We start from the raw sequence: 18,559 nt of genomic DNA, 5'->3' as shown, positions 1-18,559 counted from the left end.
AAAAATTTTTTTTAGAAGTTTCCCACCCAACAGGAAAAACCCTTTTTCCCCAGGGTCCCCCCCCCCAAAAGGGAAAAGGTTTTTAAAATTTAAAAAAGGGGAAAATAAAAAAGTTTAAACTTCCCTCAGGGGGTTTTTACAATCCAAAGGTTTTTTTTAGAAATTTCCCACCCCAACCAAAAAGGAAACTTTCCCCCCCAGGGGTTTTTCCCCAATGGGAAAGGGTTTTTTTAAAGTGCGACAAAAAGTGAAAACCCCTTTTCCCCCCAGGTTTTTTTTCCCCAAGCAAAGGGTTTTTTAAAAATCCCCAAATAAACCGGTTTAAAAATTTTTCCCCCAGGGGAAACCCCCAATTTCAAGGTTTTAAATTTGGAAAAATGGGAAAATTAAAAAAAGGGGATAACCTTTTTTCCCTCAAGGGTTTTTTTCCCAAAAAACAATTTTTTTTAGAAGTGGGGAACCCAAAAAGTGGGGGTAAAATTTTCCCCCCCGGGTTTTTCCACAATGCCCCCTTTTATATTAAAAAGGGAACTTTAACATGGGGTTTTCTTTTTCCCCAGGGGTTTCCCAAAAAAGCAAGGTTTTTTGAATGCGAAACCCCAACCAAATGATTTCTTTTCCCCCAGGGTTTTTTCCCCCAAAGCAAGGGTTTTTTAGAAGTGGGGAACAAAAAAAGTGGTACTTTCCCCAGGTTTTTCCCCCAATGGCCGGTTAAAAAAAGAAGGCCCCCAAAATAACAGTGGGTACTTCCCTCAGGGGGTTTCCCCCCAAGGGAAGGTTTTTTTTAAAAAATGCCGGAACCCAAAATGGAAAAAACTTCCCCCCGGGGTTTTTTTACAATGCCCCGGTTTTTTTAGAAGTTGGGGGGACTAACATTATACTTTCCCTCCCCGGGTTTTTTTTACAATTTCAAGGTTTTTTTAAAAATGCGGAACCAAAAAGTGAAAACTTTTCCCCCCAGGGTTTTTCCACAATGCCCAATTTTAAAAAAAAATTTTTCGACAACCAAGGGGGTACTTCCCCCCAGGGGTTCCCCAAAACAAGTTTATTTAAATGCGACCCCAACAAAGGGGACTTTTTTCCCCCCAGGGGGATCCCCCCAATGGGAAAAATTTTTAAATTTGAAATTCGACTAAAAATTTCACTTCCCCCCCGGGTTTTCCACCAAATTTCAAAAGGTTTTTTTAAAAGGGGCGACTAACAGTGGAAAACTTTTTTCCCAAAGGTTTTTTCCCCAATTTCCCCAAGGGGTTTTTTTTTTAAAAAGTGCAAAATAAAAAAAATTTAAAACTTCCCTTTAGGTGTTAAACCCCCCAAAAGGCCCAAATTTTATTAGAATGCCAAATAAAAAATTTATACTTCCCTTTAAGGGTTTTTCCCCAATGCCCAAAGGGTTTTTAAATGGCCCAAATAAACCCGGAAAAACCCCTTCCCCCCAGGGGGCCCCCAATGCCCCAAGGGTTTTTTATAAGGCCCCCACCAAAAAAAATTTTCCCCCTCAAGGGGGGTTTTCCCCAATTTCAAAGGTTTTATTTAAGAAAATGCGACTAAACAAATGATACTTCCCCCAAAGGGGTTTTCCCAATGCAAAAAAGGTTTTATTAAAGGTCGACTAACAGGAAAACTTTTCCCCCGGGGGTTTCCCCAATGCCAAGGGGTTTTTTAAAAATGCGACTAAAAAGGTTTAAACTTTCCCCCAGGCCCCCACAAATTGGCCCAAGGGGTTTAATTTTTGAAATTCACTAACAGTTGGGGGTTTCTTCCCCCCAGGGTTAAAACCCAATTTCAAGGGTTTTTTTTATTTGAAAAATGCGAACCCAACAGTTTTCCCACTTTTCCCCCCATTTAAAAACCCCCAAGGGAAAAGGGTTTTTTTAAAAGGGCGACCTTTAACCCCGGGAAACTTTCCCCCCCAAGGGGTTTCCCCAATGGGGGAATTTTTTTTAAATTAAAAGTTTTTACTAACATTGGGGAAAATTTTTCCCCCCCAAAATTTTCCCCCCCCAATTTCAAGGGTTTAAAAAAGGCGTAAAATGGGGGAATTTTAAAATGATCCCCTCTGGGTTTTCCCCAAAGGGGGAAAAGGGTTTAATTTTGAAAGGTGCACTAAAAAAGTGGTTACTTTTCCCCCAGGTCCCCCACAACAAAATTTTTTTTTTAGAAGTGCGACCCGCATTTTAACCTTTCCCCTTTAAGGGTTTTTCCCCCCCAATGCAAGGTTTAAAAAGGGCCGGGCCCTAAAAGTTTTCCCCCCCGAAAAAAACTAAAAGCCCTTTTTCAAAACCACAATCCCCCCCCCCCTCTCCTATCCCCTTCCCCATACTAATGGGCCCTTTTCAACTTGGGGGGTGGGGGTGGGGTTTTGGGGGGGAGTTTGTTACAAAAGGGACCGCCAAATCCCAAAAAACAACCCCCCAAACCCAACCCCCCTAATTTAAAAAGGTTTTTGAACCCCCTGCACTCAAAAACACCCAAAACCCACAAAACCTTTTTAGTAAATTAATTTTTAAAACTGCACCCCCCCAGAACACTTAAACCCCCCCCCAAACTCTAATATAGGGTTTGACCTGCCCCCCAAAACAAAAAGCCCCCCAAAACTCCTTTTGGGGTTTTTTTAGTTAAAACAAACCGCCCCCCTCCCGAAAAAACTTTTCCCCCCGCAAACTCTAGATAAAGGTTTAGGGTTTTTTTTCCCCCGTTTTTTGAAAAAAATGGGGTTAAGGGGGCAGGATTTTTTTGAGGGCCCTTTTTTTTTTTAAAAAAAAGAAAAAAAAAATTTAAAAACCCCCGGATTTTTTTAAGGGGAACCCCCTTTAGAAAAAATTTTTAATGCTTAATAAAACAACGATTAATTTGATACTTATAATTAGTTAATTAGTTAATTAGTTAATTAGTTAATTAGTTAATTAGTTAATTAGTTAATTAGTTAATTAGTTAATTAGTTAATAACACTGTATATCACAGAAGAGCAGTTGAGTGTAGAACTGTGTGTTTCGCACATTGGGATGAAGTATTGTCAAACTACTGTTGTAAACTCTGCTATGTTGACACTGCGCGGCGCTGAGCTCTTTCTCTACAAATCTAGTATGTTATTTATTATTATCTCCTGATAAATATACAGGGGGGGGGGGGGGGGGGCTCTTTCTCTACAAATCTAGTATGTTTAATTATTTATTATTATTATCTCCTGATAAATATACAGGGGGGGGGGGGCTCTTTCTCTACAAATCTAGTATGTTTAATTATTTATTATCTCCTGATAAATATACAGGGGGGGGGGGGGGGGGCATTTCAGTTGTGCACTCAGTGACTGACTGATCTATTAAGGCAAACGTTGCACACTGAATTTTGCGGGGTTTGTCGAGCCTGGAGGCTACATGGGGCCTTATTTAGTATAGATTGCTTTTTAATTGGCTTATTATTTGGTTAGCTGATCAGATTTATTTCATTCTCGCTATTTATTTTTTTATTAACAAATTGCCGCTGTAAAATCATTGTGGAAAACATAAATTATTTAAATGTCAGAGACTACAACGAGAATGAACAATGGATATGAACTTTGTACTAACTAAAAAACTAAACTATGTACATGTACTAACAATTATTTCGTTACAGCGGATGAGGCGGTATGCATTTTATCTGGGCCCTACTTCACGAAAGATGTATACAGGTACTACTCACTACTCACTACTAACTACTACCTAGTATTATCTAGTACTCCTACTCACTAGTCAATTAATCATTAAATTTGAATTTAAAAATTTGGTAACAAAATTTAGTAACTGATGTTAATAAGTAAACAAATTATGAATTAGTGAGTAATTAGTAAGTAATCTGTTCAGGTCGCTGGAGCAACCTCGTGATGTACACGTGGTACCCAGTTTATTGAGTGTTACTGTTCAGTGGCCTCGCGTCCCCTTTACCACCAGTAAGTTTATAAGTTTATCATAACAGTAATAATATTTATCATATTATAAATCGCACATGTCTCGTAACTTTACGTTGGTAAAATATCTGCATGTTTTAAAGATTCTCAATGATGTTTTTAAATCGTCGTTTATAGAATATATCCTTGTGCTTTACATTTTCCCTTATAAAATATATCCTTGTGTTTTACATTTTCCTTTATAAAATATATTCTTGTGTTTTACATTTTCCCTTATAAAATATATCCTTGTGTTTTACATTTTCCTTTATAAAATATATCCTTCTGTTTTACATTTTTCTTTATAAAATATATCCTTGTGTTTTACATTTTCCCTTATAAAATATATCCTTGTGTTTTACATTTTCCTTTATAAAATATATCCTTGTGTTTTACATTTTCCCTTATAAAATATATATCCTTGTGTTTTACATTTTCCCTTATAAAATATATCCTTGTGTTTTACATTTTCCCTTATAAAATATATCCTTGTGTTTTAGATTTTCCTTTATAAAATATATCCTTGTGTTTTACATTTTCCCTTATAAAATATATATCCTTGTGTTCTACATTTTCCCTTATAAAATATATCCTTGTGTTTTGCTCAGGTTCGACCCCATCAGACAGGCCAGTGTTAATAGTGCACAGTAGCGGTGTAGTGATATGTTGGGACAAAGCCCTTCCTGCTCTCCTTGCTTATCTGCCTCCTGTCAATTCTGGTACTTATGTGAGGTGAGCGGTTTTAGTAGTCACAACTACTCAACACTACGATAACATTATTAAGAGGGCAGGGGGGTCTTCATGGAAATTTTCTCAAAATCAACTTTTTAGTTGTTTCTGATAGAGGGGAGTGGTATCTGTCAGATGTTTTTGATCCCGTGGAAAAATAACGTTCCTAGCCGAAATTATTGCCGGTCAAAGGTCAGCGCGTGTGTGTAATTGTATTGGGCGAACGATTTTTGATCGCGTGCCCTGAAAATCGAGTCTAAAGATCTATCTTCTCTTACATTCTTTGAGCAATCACCCTGAAACTTTCAGGATATGTTCTAGGGATCATTTAGAAGAAATGAGCCCGACAGAATTTTGAGATAGGCCTTTAAATTTTTTTGTTCGATTTTGAAAATCGTGGACCTCGAAAAATCATCAAAAACGAGGTCCAAGATTTTCAAAATCGAATGCAAAATCTTTAAAGTACTTTATTGAAATTAGTTTAGTTTAAACCGTAGCATCCTTAGTTGGTTACTAGTTGGTTACTAGTTGGTTACTGATACTCAATTATAAACCTCAGGTCTTGTTCACTAGAAAGTGTAGCTAGCTCTACACCCGCCTCTTCCACAGCACCCTCTTCCACTGCCCCCTCCTCCACAGGCCCCTCCCCTAACAACTTCACTACTCCTGCTTCCACACCATCAGGTAAATTAAACAGTTGCTCTAATTGTTGAGAGTTTGAGTATGTTTATAATGATACTGAGGACCAGGGGCACTACAACCCTGAGGACTGAGGTTACATGCTACATGCTCATTTACTTAGGACTGAGGTGTATAATGACTACTCTTCCAGACAATAAAGTCCCCGACACACCTCCACGCTACTCTCCTGATGACGTCACAGCACATGACGCCATACCGCGTGACGTGTCAGCTAGTGGCTCCTCGTCACGTGTCACTGACTCGGTGGAAAGCTCTAGTTTGTGGCATGTAGTGGAGTACCTTGCTGTGCAGGTAAAACTAATCAGGTAACCAGGTAACCAGGTAACCAGGTAACCAGGTAACCAGGTAACCAGGTAACCAGGTAACCAGGTAACCAGGTAACCAGGTAACCAGGTAACTAGTTTGTGGCATGTAGTGGAGTATCTTGCTGTGCAGGTAAAACTAATCAGGTAACCAGGTAACCAGGTAACCAGGTAACCAGGTAACTAGTTTGTGGCATGTAGTGGAGTATCTTGCTGTGCAGGTAAAACTAACCAGGTAACCAGGTAACCAGGTAACCAGGTAACCAGGTAACCAGGTAACCAGGTAACCAGGTAACCAGGTAACCAGGTAACCAGGTAACCAGGTAACTAGTTTGTGGCATGTAGTGGAGTATCTTGCTGTGCAGGTAAAACTAACCAGGTAACCAGGTAACCAGGTAACCAGGTAACCAGGTAACCAGGTAACCAGGTAACCAGGTAACCAGGTAACCAGGTAACCAGGTAACCAGGTAACTAGTTTGTGGCATGTAGTGGAGTATCTTGCTGTGCAGGTAAAACTAACCAGGTAACCAGGTAACCAGGTTACCAGGTAACCAGGTAACCAGGTAACCAGGTAACCAGGTAACCAGGTAACCAGGTAACTAGTTTGTGGCATGTAGTGGAGTATCTTGCTGTGCAGGTAAAACTAAAACATGCTTTATAATATAAAATAAGAAGGTAAGAATACTATAATATAGGAGTATATACCTCCAACTTTATGATAAAAATTGAGCCTAAACTCCCCTCCTCTCTCTCCAGATGGTGGTGTCCCCAATAGTACTGCTGATCAGCTCAGCAGGGTGTGGCTCTCCTCAAGGGGACGTGTTAGAGTACGCGCAGAGCAGCCCGGATCTGGACGCAGTGCTGATCTGCTTACCTGCTCTACTCGTCACTAACCAGACTACAACTTGTGGACTTATCAACCCTCAGGTGAGGAATAGTAACTTTATAGTGAGGAATAGTAACTTCATAGTGAGGAATAGTAATTTTATAGTGAGGAATAGTAACTCTGTAGTGAGTTATAGTAACTTTATAGTGAGGAATAGTAACTCTATAGTGAGTAATAGTAACTTTATAGTGAGGAATAGTAACTTTATAGTGAGGAATAGTAACTTTATAGTGAGGAATAGTAACTCTGTAGTGAGTTATAGTAACTTTATAGTGAGTAATAGTAACTTCATAGTGAGTTATAGTATCTCTGACACTCTCTAAAAGTCTTTAATATGCCTCTCTCCCAGGAATTACCCCTATCAGTAACTACAACTGGTGGACTAGTGGGTAATCCTACTGATTATAAAACTCTCTCTCCCCAGGAATTACCACTATCAGTAACTACAACTGGTGGACTAGTAGGTAATCCTACTGATTATAAAACTCTCTCTCCCCAGGAATTACCCCTATCAGTAACTACAACTGGTGGACTAGTAGGTAATCCTACTGATTATAAAACTCTCTCTCCCCAGGAATTACCCCTATCAGTAACTACAACAGGTGGACTAGTAGGTAATCCTACTGATTATAAAACCCTTTCTCCCCAGGAATTACCCCTATCAGTAACTACAACTGGTGGACTAGTAGGTAATCCTACTGATTATAAAACCCTTTCTCCCCAGGAATTACCCCTATCAGTAACTACAACAGGTGGACTAGTAGGTAATCCTACTGATTATAAAACTCTCTCTCCCCAGGAATTACCCCTATCAGTAACTACAACTGGTGGACTAGTAGGTAATCCTACTGATTATAAAACCCTTTCTCCCCAGGAATTACCCCTATCAGTAACTACAACAGGTGGACTAGTAGGTAATCCTACTGATTACAAAACCCTCTCTCCCCAGGAATTACCCCTATCAGTAACTACAACAGGTGGACTAGTAGGTAATCCTACTGATTATAAAACCCTTTCTCCCCAGGAATTACCCCTATCAGTAACTACAACTGGTGGACTAGTAGGTAATCCTACTGATTATAAAACTCTCTCTCCCCAGGAATTACCCCTATCAGTAACTACAACTGGTGGACTAGTAGGTAATCCTACTGATTATAAAACTCTCTCTCCCCAGGAATTACCCCTATCAGTAACTACAACTGGTGGACTAGTAGGTAATCCTACTGATTATAAAACTCTCTCTCCCCAGGAATTACCCCTATCAGTAACTACAACTGGTGGACTAGTGGGTAATCCTACTGATTATAAAACCCTTTCTCCCCAGGAATTACCCCTATCAGTAACTACAACTGGTGGACTAGTAGGTAATCCTACTGATTATAAAACTCTCTCTCCCCAGGAATTACCCCTATCAGTAACTACAACTGGTGGACTAGTAGGTAATCCTACTGATTATAAAACTCTCTCTCCCCAGGAATTACCCCTATCAGTAACTACAACTGGTGGACTAGTGGGTAATCCTACTGATTATAAAACCCTTTCTCCCCAGGAATTACCCCTATCAGTAACTACAACAGGTGGACTAGTAGGTAATCCTACTGATTACAAAACCCTCTCTCCCCAGGAATTACCCCTATCAGTAACTACAACAGGTGGACTAGTAGGTAATCCTACTGATTATAAAACCCTTTCTCCCCAGGAATTACCCCTATCAGTAACTACAACTGGTGGACTAGTAGGTAATCCTACTGATTATAAAACTCTCTCTCCCCAGGAATTACCCCTATCAGTAACTACAACTGGTGGACTAGTAGGTAATCCTACTGATTATAAAACTCTCTCTCCCCAGGAATTACCCCTATCAGTAACTACAACTGGTGGACTAGTGGGTAATCCTACTGATTATAAAACTCTCTCTCCCAGGAATTACCCCTATCAGTAACTACAACTGGTGGACTAGTAGGTAATCCTACTGATTATAAAACTCTCTCTCCCCAGGAATTACCCCTATCAGTAACTACAACAGGTGGACTAGTAGGTAATCCTACTGATTATAAAACTCTCTCTCTCCCCAGGAATTACCCCTATCAGTAACTACAACTGGTGGACTAGTAGGTAATCCTACTGATTATAAAACTCTACCCTGGAAGATATCCCTCAGCAACTTGGCTGTTACCACCGTCTCCCACACTGTTCAACCGCTCCTTGCTCCTCTGTCTCTTGATGTGAGCTAATTAGCTAATTAGTTAATTAATCAATAAACCGATTAAAAACTTTTATATCGTACAGTTATTACTCGGTTTGGAGCGAATAAATAAAATGTTCAATCAAACATCTGTCATTTAAACTTCAATTAAACATCTTTATAAGGATGCTAATATTGCTAGTATTGCTAATCGAGTAATTAACATTAGAATAATATATTTATTAATTAAATTAACATTAAAATAATTAAGATACATGTTTGTCAGGTGGTACTAGCTCTGGGCAGCAGAGGAAGTAATGACATTTGTTTACACGCTGACACCCATCCCATATCAGTAGCTATACATCTGGATCAGGTATAGGTTCATTATATATATATATAGGTTCATATAGGTTCATATCTCTCTGAATTCCATCAACAAAATTGTATTCATTTATCAATTACCCAGTCAACTAACCAATTAGTTTGCTAATTAACTAATTGATTACCACTGCAATTAGTTTGCTAATTAACTAATTGATTAACACTGCAATTACCCAGTCAACTAACCAATTAGTTCGCTAATTAACTAATTGATTACCACTGCAGATAAGACTAGTACTACGTGTAGTGGCCTCCCTGACACGCTCGTTTAGTGTGGCTAGTACTCTGGACACTCCTCTCACTCAAGTATCTACCACAGGTAACTAGTGTAACATGTGTAGTAACATGTGTAGTAACATGTGTAGTAACATGTGTAGTAACATGTATAGTAACATGTATAGTAACATGTATAGTAACATGTATAGTAACATGTATAGTAACATGTGTAGTACATATTGTGTAGTAGCATGTGTAGTAGCTGTGATGTGAACTGTTAACGCTAGATAAACAACCCCTCTATTATATATTTTACGGTTTTTGCGGAAAGTCGCGTTAAAGTTGATGCCGTGGTGTCAGTAAAATGGTACGGATAAACACATCCATCCATATATAATATCGTCTCGCTTTATTATATATATAGTAAGATTATATCCCCTCCAGATATTAACACTATTATCCCCCTCAGGCTCTGAGATCTCCTCAATACACACCTACCTACCTGATCTAGTGTACTATACTGATAGTGGTAGTGTTATACCAGACAATGAGGGGGACTCTAAACCTTTCCTTTACGTGTGGTTACAGTACGCTATACCAAAGGTAGGATGTCACCTGTTATTAGTACACCTCACTTATACCTCACTAAACCTCGCTTATACCTCACTTATACCTCATTTATACCTCACTTATACCTCACTTATACCTCACTTTATCTCGTGAAACCTCACTTATACCTCAATTAACCTCACCTATACCTCAAGTAACCTCACTTAACCTCACTTATACCTCAAGTAACATCACTTAATCTCACGAAACCTCACTTATACCTCATTTATACCTCACTTATACCTCACGAAACCTCACTTATACCTCACTTATACCTCAAGTAACCTCACCTATCCTCACTAAACCTCGCTTAATCTCGTGAAACCTCACTTAACATAATAAACCACAATTAAAAATATTATTTTACCTCGTTAAACCTCACCAATACACACTGATCTTACCAACCTTATTATTATTATAGAACTCTAACTTGAGGGAATGTTTAACAGATCTCTGTAACATTGGACGACACACTGAAAATAGAAGCAGAAGATATAACAGCTAGTACAGATCTAGAGGGATTGCTACTGACTAAGAAACTAAAGATAGGGTCTCTAACCCTCTCTATTATCAAGTTAGTACTACTTAAGATAGGGTCTCTAACCCTCTCTATTATCAAGTTAGTACTACTTAAGATAGGGTCTCTAACCCTCTCCATTATCAAGTTAGTACTACTGAAGATAGGGTCTCTAACCCTCTCTATTATCAAGTTAGTACTACTTAAGATAGGGTCTCTAACCCTCTCTATTATCAAGTTAGTACTACTTAAGATAGGGTCTCTAACCCTCTCTATTATCAAGTTAGTACTACTTAAGATAGGGTCTCTAACCCTCTCTATTATCAAGTTAGTACTACTTAAGATAGGGTCTCTTACCCTCTCCATTATCAAGTTAGTACTACTGAAGATAGGGTCTCTAACCCTCTCTATTATCAAGTTAGTACTACTTAAGATAGGGTCTCTAACCCTCTCTATTATCAAGTTAGTACTACTAAAGATAGGGTCTCTAACCCTCTCTATTATCAAGTTAGTACTACTTAAGATAGGGTCTCTTACCCTCTCCATTATCAAGTTAGTACTACTTAAGATAGGGTCTCTTACCCTCTCCATTATCAAGTTAGTACTACTTAAGATAGGGTCTCTAACCCTCTCCATTATCAAGTTAGTACTACTTAAGATAGGGTCTCTAACCCTCTCTATTATCAAGTTAGTACTACTGAAGATAGGGTCTCTAACCCTCTCTATTATCAAGTTAGTACTACTTAAGATAGGGTCTCTAACCCTCTCTATTATCAAGTTAGTACTACTTAAGATAGGGTCTCTAACCCTCTCTATTATCAAGTTAGTACTACTTAAGATAGGGTCTCTAACCCTCTCTATTATCAAGTTAGTACTACTTAAGATAGGGTCTCTTACCCTCTCCATTATCAAGTTAGTACTACTGAAGATAGGGTCTCTAACCCTCTCTATTATCAAGTTAGTACTACTTAAGATAGGGTCTCTAACCCTCTCTATTATCAAGTTAGTACTACTAAAGATAGGGTCTCTAACCCTCTCTATTATCAAGTTAGTACTACTTAAGATAGGGTCTCTTACCCTCTCCATTATCAAGTTAGTACTACTTAAGATAGGGTCTCTTACCCTCTCCATTATCAAGTTAGTACTACTTAAGATAGGGTCTCTAACCCTCTCCATTATCAAGTTAGTACTACTTAAGATAGGGTCTCTAACCCTCTCTATTATCAAGTTAGTACTACTTAAGATAGGGTCTCTTACCCTCTCCATTATCAAGTTAGTACTACTGAAGATAGGGTCTCTAACCCTCTCTATTATCAAGTTAGTACTACTTAAGATAGGGTCTCTAACCCTCTCTATTATCAAGTTAGTACTACTAAAGATAGGGTCTCTAACCCTCTCTATTATCAAGTTAGTACTACTTAAGATAGGGTCTCTTACCCTCTCCATTATCAAGTTAGTACTACTTAAGATAGGGTCTCTTACCCTCTCCATTATCAAGTTAGTACTACTTAAGATAGGGTCTCTAACCCTCTCCATTATCAAGTTAGTACTACTTAAGATAGGGTCTCTTACCCTCTCCATTATCAAGTTAGTACTACTTAAGATAGGGTCTCTTACCCTCTCCATTATCAAGTTAGTACTACTTAAGATAGGGTCTCTAACCCTCTCCATTATCAAGTTAGTACTACTTAAGATAGGGTCTCTTACCCTCTCCATTATCAAGTTAGTACTACTTAAGATAGGGTCTCTTACCCTCTCCATTATCAAGTTAGTACTACTTAAGATAGGGTCTCTTACCCTCTCCATTATCAAGTTAGTACTACTTAAGATAGGGTCTCTTACCCTCTCTATTATCAAGTTAGTACTACTTAAGATAGGGTCTCTTACCCTCTCCTTTATCAAGTTAGTACTACTTAAGATAGGGTCTCTTACCCTCTCTATTATCAAGTTAGTACTACTTAAGATAGGGTCTCTTACCCTCTCCATTATCAAGTTAGTACTACTTAAGATAGGGTCTCTTACCCTCTCCATTATCAAGTTAGTACTACTTAAGATAGGGTCTCTAACCCTCTCTATTATCAAGTTAGTACTACTTAAGATAGGGTCTCTAACCCTCTCTATTATCAAGTTAGTACTACTTAAGATAGGGTCTCTTACCCTCTCCATTATCAAGTTAGTACTACTGAAGATAGGGTCTCTAACCCTCTCTATTATCAAGTTAGTACTACTTAAGATAGGGTCTCTAACCCTCTCTATTATCAAGTTAGTACTACTAAAGATAGGGTCTCTTACCCTCTCCATTATCAAGTTAGTACTACTTAAGATAGGGTCTCTAACCCTCTCCATTATCAAGTTAGTACTACTTAAGATAGGGTCTCTTACCCTCTCCATTATCAAGTTAGTACTACTTAAGATAGGGTCTCTTACCCTCTCCATTATCAAGTTAGTACTACTTAAGATAGGGTCTCTTACCCTCTCCATTATCAAGTTAGTACTACTTAAGATAGGGTCTCTTACCCTCTCTATTATCAAGTTAGTACTACTTAAGATAGGGTCTCTTACCCTCTCCTTTATCAAGTTAGTACTACTTAAGATAGGGTCTCTTACCCTCTCTATTATCAAGTTAGTACTACTTAAGATAGGGTCTCTTACCCTCTCCATTATCAAGTTAGTACTACTTAAGATAGGGTCTCTTACCCTCTCCATTATCAAGTTAGTACTACTTAAGATAGGGTCTCTAACCCTCTCTATTATCAAGTTAGTACTACTTAAGATAGGGTCTCTAACCCTCTCTATTATCAAGTTAGTACTACTTAAGATAGGGTCTCTTACCCTCTCCATTATCAAGTTAGTACTACTGAAGATAGGGTCTCTAACCCTCTCTATTATCAAGTTAGTACTACTTAAGATAGGGTCTCTAACCCTCTCTATTATCAAGTTAGTACTACTAAAGATAGGGTCTCTAACCCTCTCTATTATCAAGTTAGTACTACTTAAGATAGGGTCTCTTACCCTCTCCATTATCAAGTTAGTACTACTTAAGATAGGGTCTCTAACCCTCTCCATTATCAAGTTAGTACTACTTAAGATAGGGTCTCTAACCCTCTCTATTATCAAGTTAGTACTACTAAAGATAGGGTCTCTAACCCTCTCTATTATCAAGTTAGTACTACTTAAGATAGGGTCTCTTACCCTCTCCATTATCAAGTTAGTACTACTTAAGATAGGGTCTCTAACCCTCTCTATTATCAAGTTAGTACTACTTAAGATAGGGTCTCTTACCCTCTCCATTATCAAGTTAGTACTACTTAAGATAGGGTCTCTAACCCTCTCCATTATCAAGTTAGTACTACTTAAGATAGGGTCTCTTACCCTCTCCATTATCAAGTTAGTACTACTTAAGATAGGGTCTCTAACCCTCTCCATTATCAAGTTAGTACTACTTAAGATAGGGTCTCTAACCCTCTCTATTATCAAGTTAGTACTACTTAAGATAGGGTCTCTAACCCTCTCTATTATCAAGTTAGTACTACTTAAGATAGGGTCTCTAACCCTCTCTATTATCAAGTTAGTACTACTTAAGATAGGGTCTCTAACCCTCTCTATTATCAAGTTAGTACTACTTAAGATAGGGTCTCTTACCCTCTCCATTATCAAGTTAGTACTACTGAAGATAGGGTCTCTAACCCTCTCTATTATCAAGTTAGTACTACTTAAGATAGGGTCTCTAACCCTCTCTATTATCAAGTTAGTACTACTAAAGATAGGGTCTCTAACCCTCTCTATTATCAAGTTAGTACTACTTAAGATAGGGTCTCTTACCCTCTCCATTATCAAGTTAGTACTACTTAAGATAGGGTCTCTTACCCTCTCCATTATCAAGTTAGTACTACTGAAGATAGGGTCTCTAACCCTCTCTATTATCAAGTTAGTACTACTTAAGATAGGGTCTCTAACCCTCTCTATTATCAAGTTAGTACTACTAAAGATAGGGTCTCTAACCCTCTCTATTATCAAGTTAGTACTACTTAAGATAGGGTCTCTTACCCTCTCCATTATCAAGTTAGTACTACTTAAGATAGGGTCTCTTACCCTCTCCATTATCAAGTTAGTACTACTTAAGATAGGGTCTCTAACCCTCTCCATTATCAAGTTAGTACTACTTAAGATAGGGTCTCTAACCCTCTCTATTATCAAGTTAGTACTACTGAAGATAGGGTCTCTAACCCTCTCTATTATCAAGTTAGTACTACTTAAGATAGGGTCTCTAACCCTCTCTATTATCAAGTTAGTACTACTTAAGATAGGGTCTCTAACCCTCTCTATTATCAAGTTAGTACTACTTAAGAAAGGGTCTCTAACCCTCTCTATTATCAAGTTAGTACTACTTAAGATAGGGTCTCTTACCCTCTCCATTATCAAGTTAGTACTACTGAAGATAGGGTCTCTAACCCTCTCTATTATCAAGTTAGTACTACTTAAGATAGGGTCTCTAACCCTCTCTATTATCAAGTTAGTACTACTAAAGATAGGGTCTCTAACCCTCTCTATTATCAAGTTAGTACTACTTAAGATAGGGTCTCTTACCCTCTCCATTATCAAGTTAGTACTACTTAAGATAGGGTCTCTTACCCTCTCCATTATCAAGTTAGTACTACTTAAGATAGGGTCTCTAACCCTCTCCATTATCAAGTTAGTACTACTTAAGATAGGGTCTCTAACCCTCTCTATTATCAAGTTAGTACTACTTAAGATAGGGTCTCTTACCCTCTCCATTATCAAGTTAGTACTACTGAAGATAGGGTCTCTAACCCTCTCTATTATCAAGTTAGTACTACTTAAGATAGGGTCTCTAACCCTCTCTATTATCAAGTTAGTACTACTAAAGATAGGGTCTCTAACCCTCTCTATTATCAAGTTAGTACTACTTAAGATAGGGTCTCTTACCCTCTCCATTATCAAGTTAGTACTACTTAAGATAGGGTCTCTTACCCTCTCCATTATCAAGTTAGTACTACTTAAGATAGGGTCTCTAACCCTCTCCATTATCAAGTTAGTACTACTTAAGATAGGGTCTCTTACCCTCTCCATTATCAAGTTAGTACTACTTAAGATAGGGTCTCTTACCCTCTCCATTATCAAGTTAGTACTACTTAAGATAGGGTCTCTAACCCTCTCCATTATCAAGTTAGTACTACTTAAGATAGGGTCTCTTACCCTCTCCATTATCAAGTTAGTACTACTTAAGATAGGGTCTCTTACCCTCTCCTTTATCAAGTTAGTACTACTTAAGATAGGGTCTCTTACCCTCTCCATTATCAAGTTAGTACTACTTAAGATAGGGTCTCTTACCCTCTCCATTATCAAGTTAGTACTACTTAAGATAGGGTCTCTTACCCTCTCCATTATCAAGTTAGTACTACTTAAGATAGGGTCTCTTACCCTCTCCATTATCAAGTTAGTACTACTTAAGATAGGGTCTCTAACCCTCTCCATTATCAAGTTAGTACTACTTAAGATAGGGTCTCTTACCCTCTCCATTATCAAGTTAGTACTACTTAAGATAGGGTCTCTTACCCTCTCCATTATCTTGAGTTAGTACTACTTAAGATAGGGTCTCTTACCCTCTCCATTATCAAGTTAGTACTACTTAAGATAGGGTCTCTTACCCTCTCTATTATCAAGTTAGTACTACTTAAGATAGGGTCTCTAACCCTCTCCATTATCAAGTTAGTACTACTGAAGATAGGGTCTCTTACCCTCTCTATTATCAAGTTAGTACTACTTAAGATAGGGTCTCTTACCCTCTCTATTATCAAGTTAGTACTACTTAAGATAGGGTCTCTTACCCTCTCCATTATCAAGTTAGTACTACTTAAGATAGGGTCTCTTACCCTCTCCATTATCAAGTTAGTACTACTTAAGATAGGGTCTCTTACCCTCTCCATTATCAAGTTAGTACTACTTAAGATAGGGTCTCTTACCCTCTCTATTATCAAGTTAGTACTACTTAAGATAGGGTCTCTTACCCTCTCTATTATCAAGTTAGTACTACTTAAGATAGGGTCTCTTACCCTCTCTATTATCAAGTTAGTACTACTTAAGATAGGGTCTCTTACCCTCTCTATTATCAAGTTAGTACTACTTAAGATAGGGTCTCTTACCCTCTCCATTATCAAGTTAGTACTACTTAAGATAGGGTCTCTTACCCTCTCCATTATCAAGTTAGTACTACTTAAGATAGGGTCTCTTACCCTCTCTATTATCAAGTTAGTACTACTTAAGATAGGGTCTCTTACCCTCTCTATTATCAAGTTAGTACTACTTAAGATAGGGTCTCTAACCCTCTCTATTATCAAGTTAGTACTACTTAAGATAGGGTCTCTAACCCTCTCTATTATCAAGTTAGTACTACTTAAGATAGGGTCTCTTACCCTCTCTATTATCAAGTTAGTACTACTTAAGATAGGGTCTCTAACCCTCTCTATTATCAAGTTAGTACTACTTAAGATAGGGTCTCTAACCCTCTCTATTATCAAGTTAGTACTACTTAAGATAGGGTCTCTTACCCTCTCTATTATCAAGTTAGTACTACTTAAGATAGGGTCTCTTACCCTCTCTATTATCAAGTTAGTACTACTTAAGATAGGGTCTCTAACCCTCTCTATTATCAAGTTAGTACTACTTAAGATAGGGTCTCTAACCCTCTCTATTATCAAGTTAGTACTACTTAAGATAGGGTCTCTTACCCTCTCTATTATCAAGTTAGTACTACTTAAGATAGGGTCTCTAACCCTCTCTATTATCAAGTTAGTACTACTTAAGATAGGGTCTCTTACCCTCTCCATTATCAAGTTAGTACTACTTAAGATAGGGTCTCTAACCCTCTCCATTATCAAGTTAGTACTACTTAAGATAGGGTCTCTAACCCTCTCTATTATCAAGTTAGTACTACTTAAGATAGGGTCTCTAACCCTCTCTATTATCAAGTTAGTACTACTTAAGATAGGGTCTCTAACCCTCTCCATTATCAAGTTAGTACTACTTAAGATAGGGTCTCTAACCCTCTCCATTATCAAGTTAGTACTACTTAAGATAGGGTCTCTAACCCTCTCCATTATCAAGTTAGTACTACTGAAGATAGGGTCTCTAACCCTCTCCATTATCAAGTTAGTACTACCTTTAGTACTACCCTGAGGAGTATCTATAATTATCAGCTAACAGTTTATTGTGTGGGCCCCGAGAGACCCTTAAATTGAGTTACCACTACTGCCCCCCCCCCACAGATACTATCTTACTATATATAATGCTGCTACTATAACTATAACTAGTAGTTTAGACAATTAACCTGTCCTATTGTTGCAGTGAGGAGGGTGAAGTAGCGTTGTTACAAAGTACAAGTAGCGACCCTGTACTGAGTGTAGTACACTGTAACAACTACATGAGGAACACTAGCCCGTCCTTCTTCATCAAGATCAAGCCGCTTCAGGTCAGCCTATTAGCTCATTAGCTCATTATTTAATTAGATAGAAATCCTTCACCAACATTTGTATTATGAACTTTATGTGTGGAAATAATTTCCTCAGATTACAAACAAAACACCCTGTTAAGTAGTAATATTGTTTTCCATCGTCTGTCAGCACTCAACAGATGGATCAAGGTATACGGGTTTTATCTGTATCGGAACTGATGATGGACATATTTTACCATGAACTTAACAAGTAATTGTTTGTATCAAGAAAAAACTAATTATACTTTAAGGTTAATTTAGGTAATAGGTTCTTACTAACGTGTATTGTTATTTAGCGTTTGGTAATTGAATGTTTTTCTTCCTACAACATTACACAGCAGTACGTAAACTTATAAGACAATTATTTGACGCTTGTGTATATTATGCACATTATACAGCCACATTTTTCGAAAGATAAAAGTCAAATCTATCAAGTGTCGTTAATTTGGAGATTTTATCAATTAAATTGGCGCCACAGCACATGAATAAAAATGTGCATTTTAACACTGTTTCTATTGCAGTGTCTGACAGTTAGCCGCAATCCAACAAATTAGGGCGATCTTCCTGTATCGATTACACGCGACATAATTAAGT

The 18,559-nt window shown here is 38.0% G+C and overlaps 1 protein-coding gene across 1 annotated transcript in view; it reads left to right on the top strand.

Annotated features, from left to right (window-relative positions):
- The first annotated feature begins 6,878 nt into the window (after window positions 1-6,878).
- LOC134825413 (uncharacterized) overlaps window positions 6,879-18,559 on the top strand; it is a 146,966-nt gene continuing 135,285 nt past the window's right edge. Inside the window, exons 1-12 of the mRNA XM_063837589.1 lie at window positions 6,879-7,004; window positions 7,194-7,304; window positions 7,419-7,604; window positions 7,794-7,904; window positions 8,094-8,204; window positions 8,319-8,429; window positions 8,620-8,769; window positions 9,016-9,105; window positions 9,339-9,432; window positions 9,799-9,932; window positions 10,388-10,512; window positions 17,821-17,944. Coding sequence (XP_063693659.1) covers window positions 6,879-7,004; window positions 7,194-7,304; window positions 7,419-7,604; window positions 7,794-7,904; window positions 8,094-8,204; window positions 8,319-8,429; window positions 8,620-8,769; window positions 9,016-9,105; window positions 9,339-9,432; window positions 9,799-9,932; window positions 10,388-10,512; window positions 17,821-17,944 — 1,473 coding nt within the window. The remainder of the gene's footprint in view (window positions 7,005-7,193; window positions 7,305-7,418; window positions 7,605-7,793; window positions 7,905-8,093; window positions 8,205-8,318; window positions 8,430-8,619; window positions 8,770-9,015; window positions 9,106-9,338; window positions 9,433-9,798; window positions 9,933-10,387; window positions 10,513-17,820; window positions 17,945-18,559) is intronic.

This window comes from Bolinopsis microptera, chromosome 13, assembly GCF_026151205.1.
Source record: "Bolinopsis microptera isolate Bmic1 chromosome 13, MBARI_Bmic_1.0, whole genome shotgun sequence".
Classification (NCBI taxonomy): Eukaryota; Metazoa; Ctenophora; class Tentaculata; order Lobata; family Bolinopsidae; genus Bolinopsis; species Bolinopsis microptera.
The sequence above is the reverse complement of the archived record's forward strand: the minus strand, read 5'-3'. Positions and strand labels throughout refer to the sequence as shown.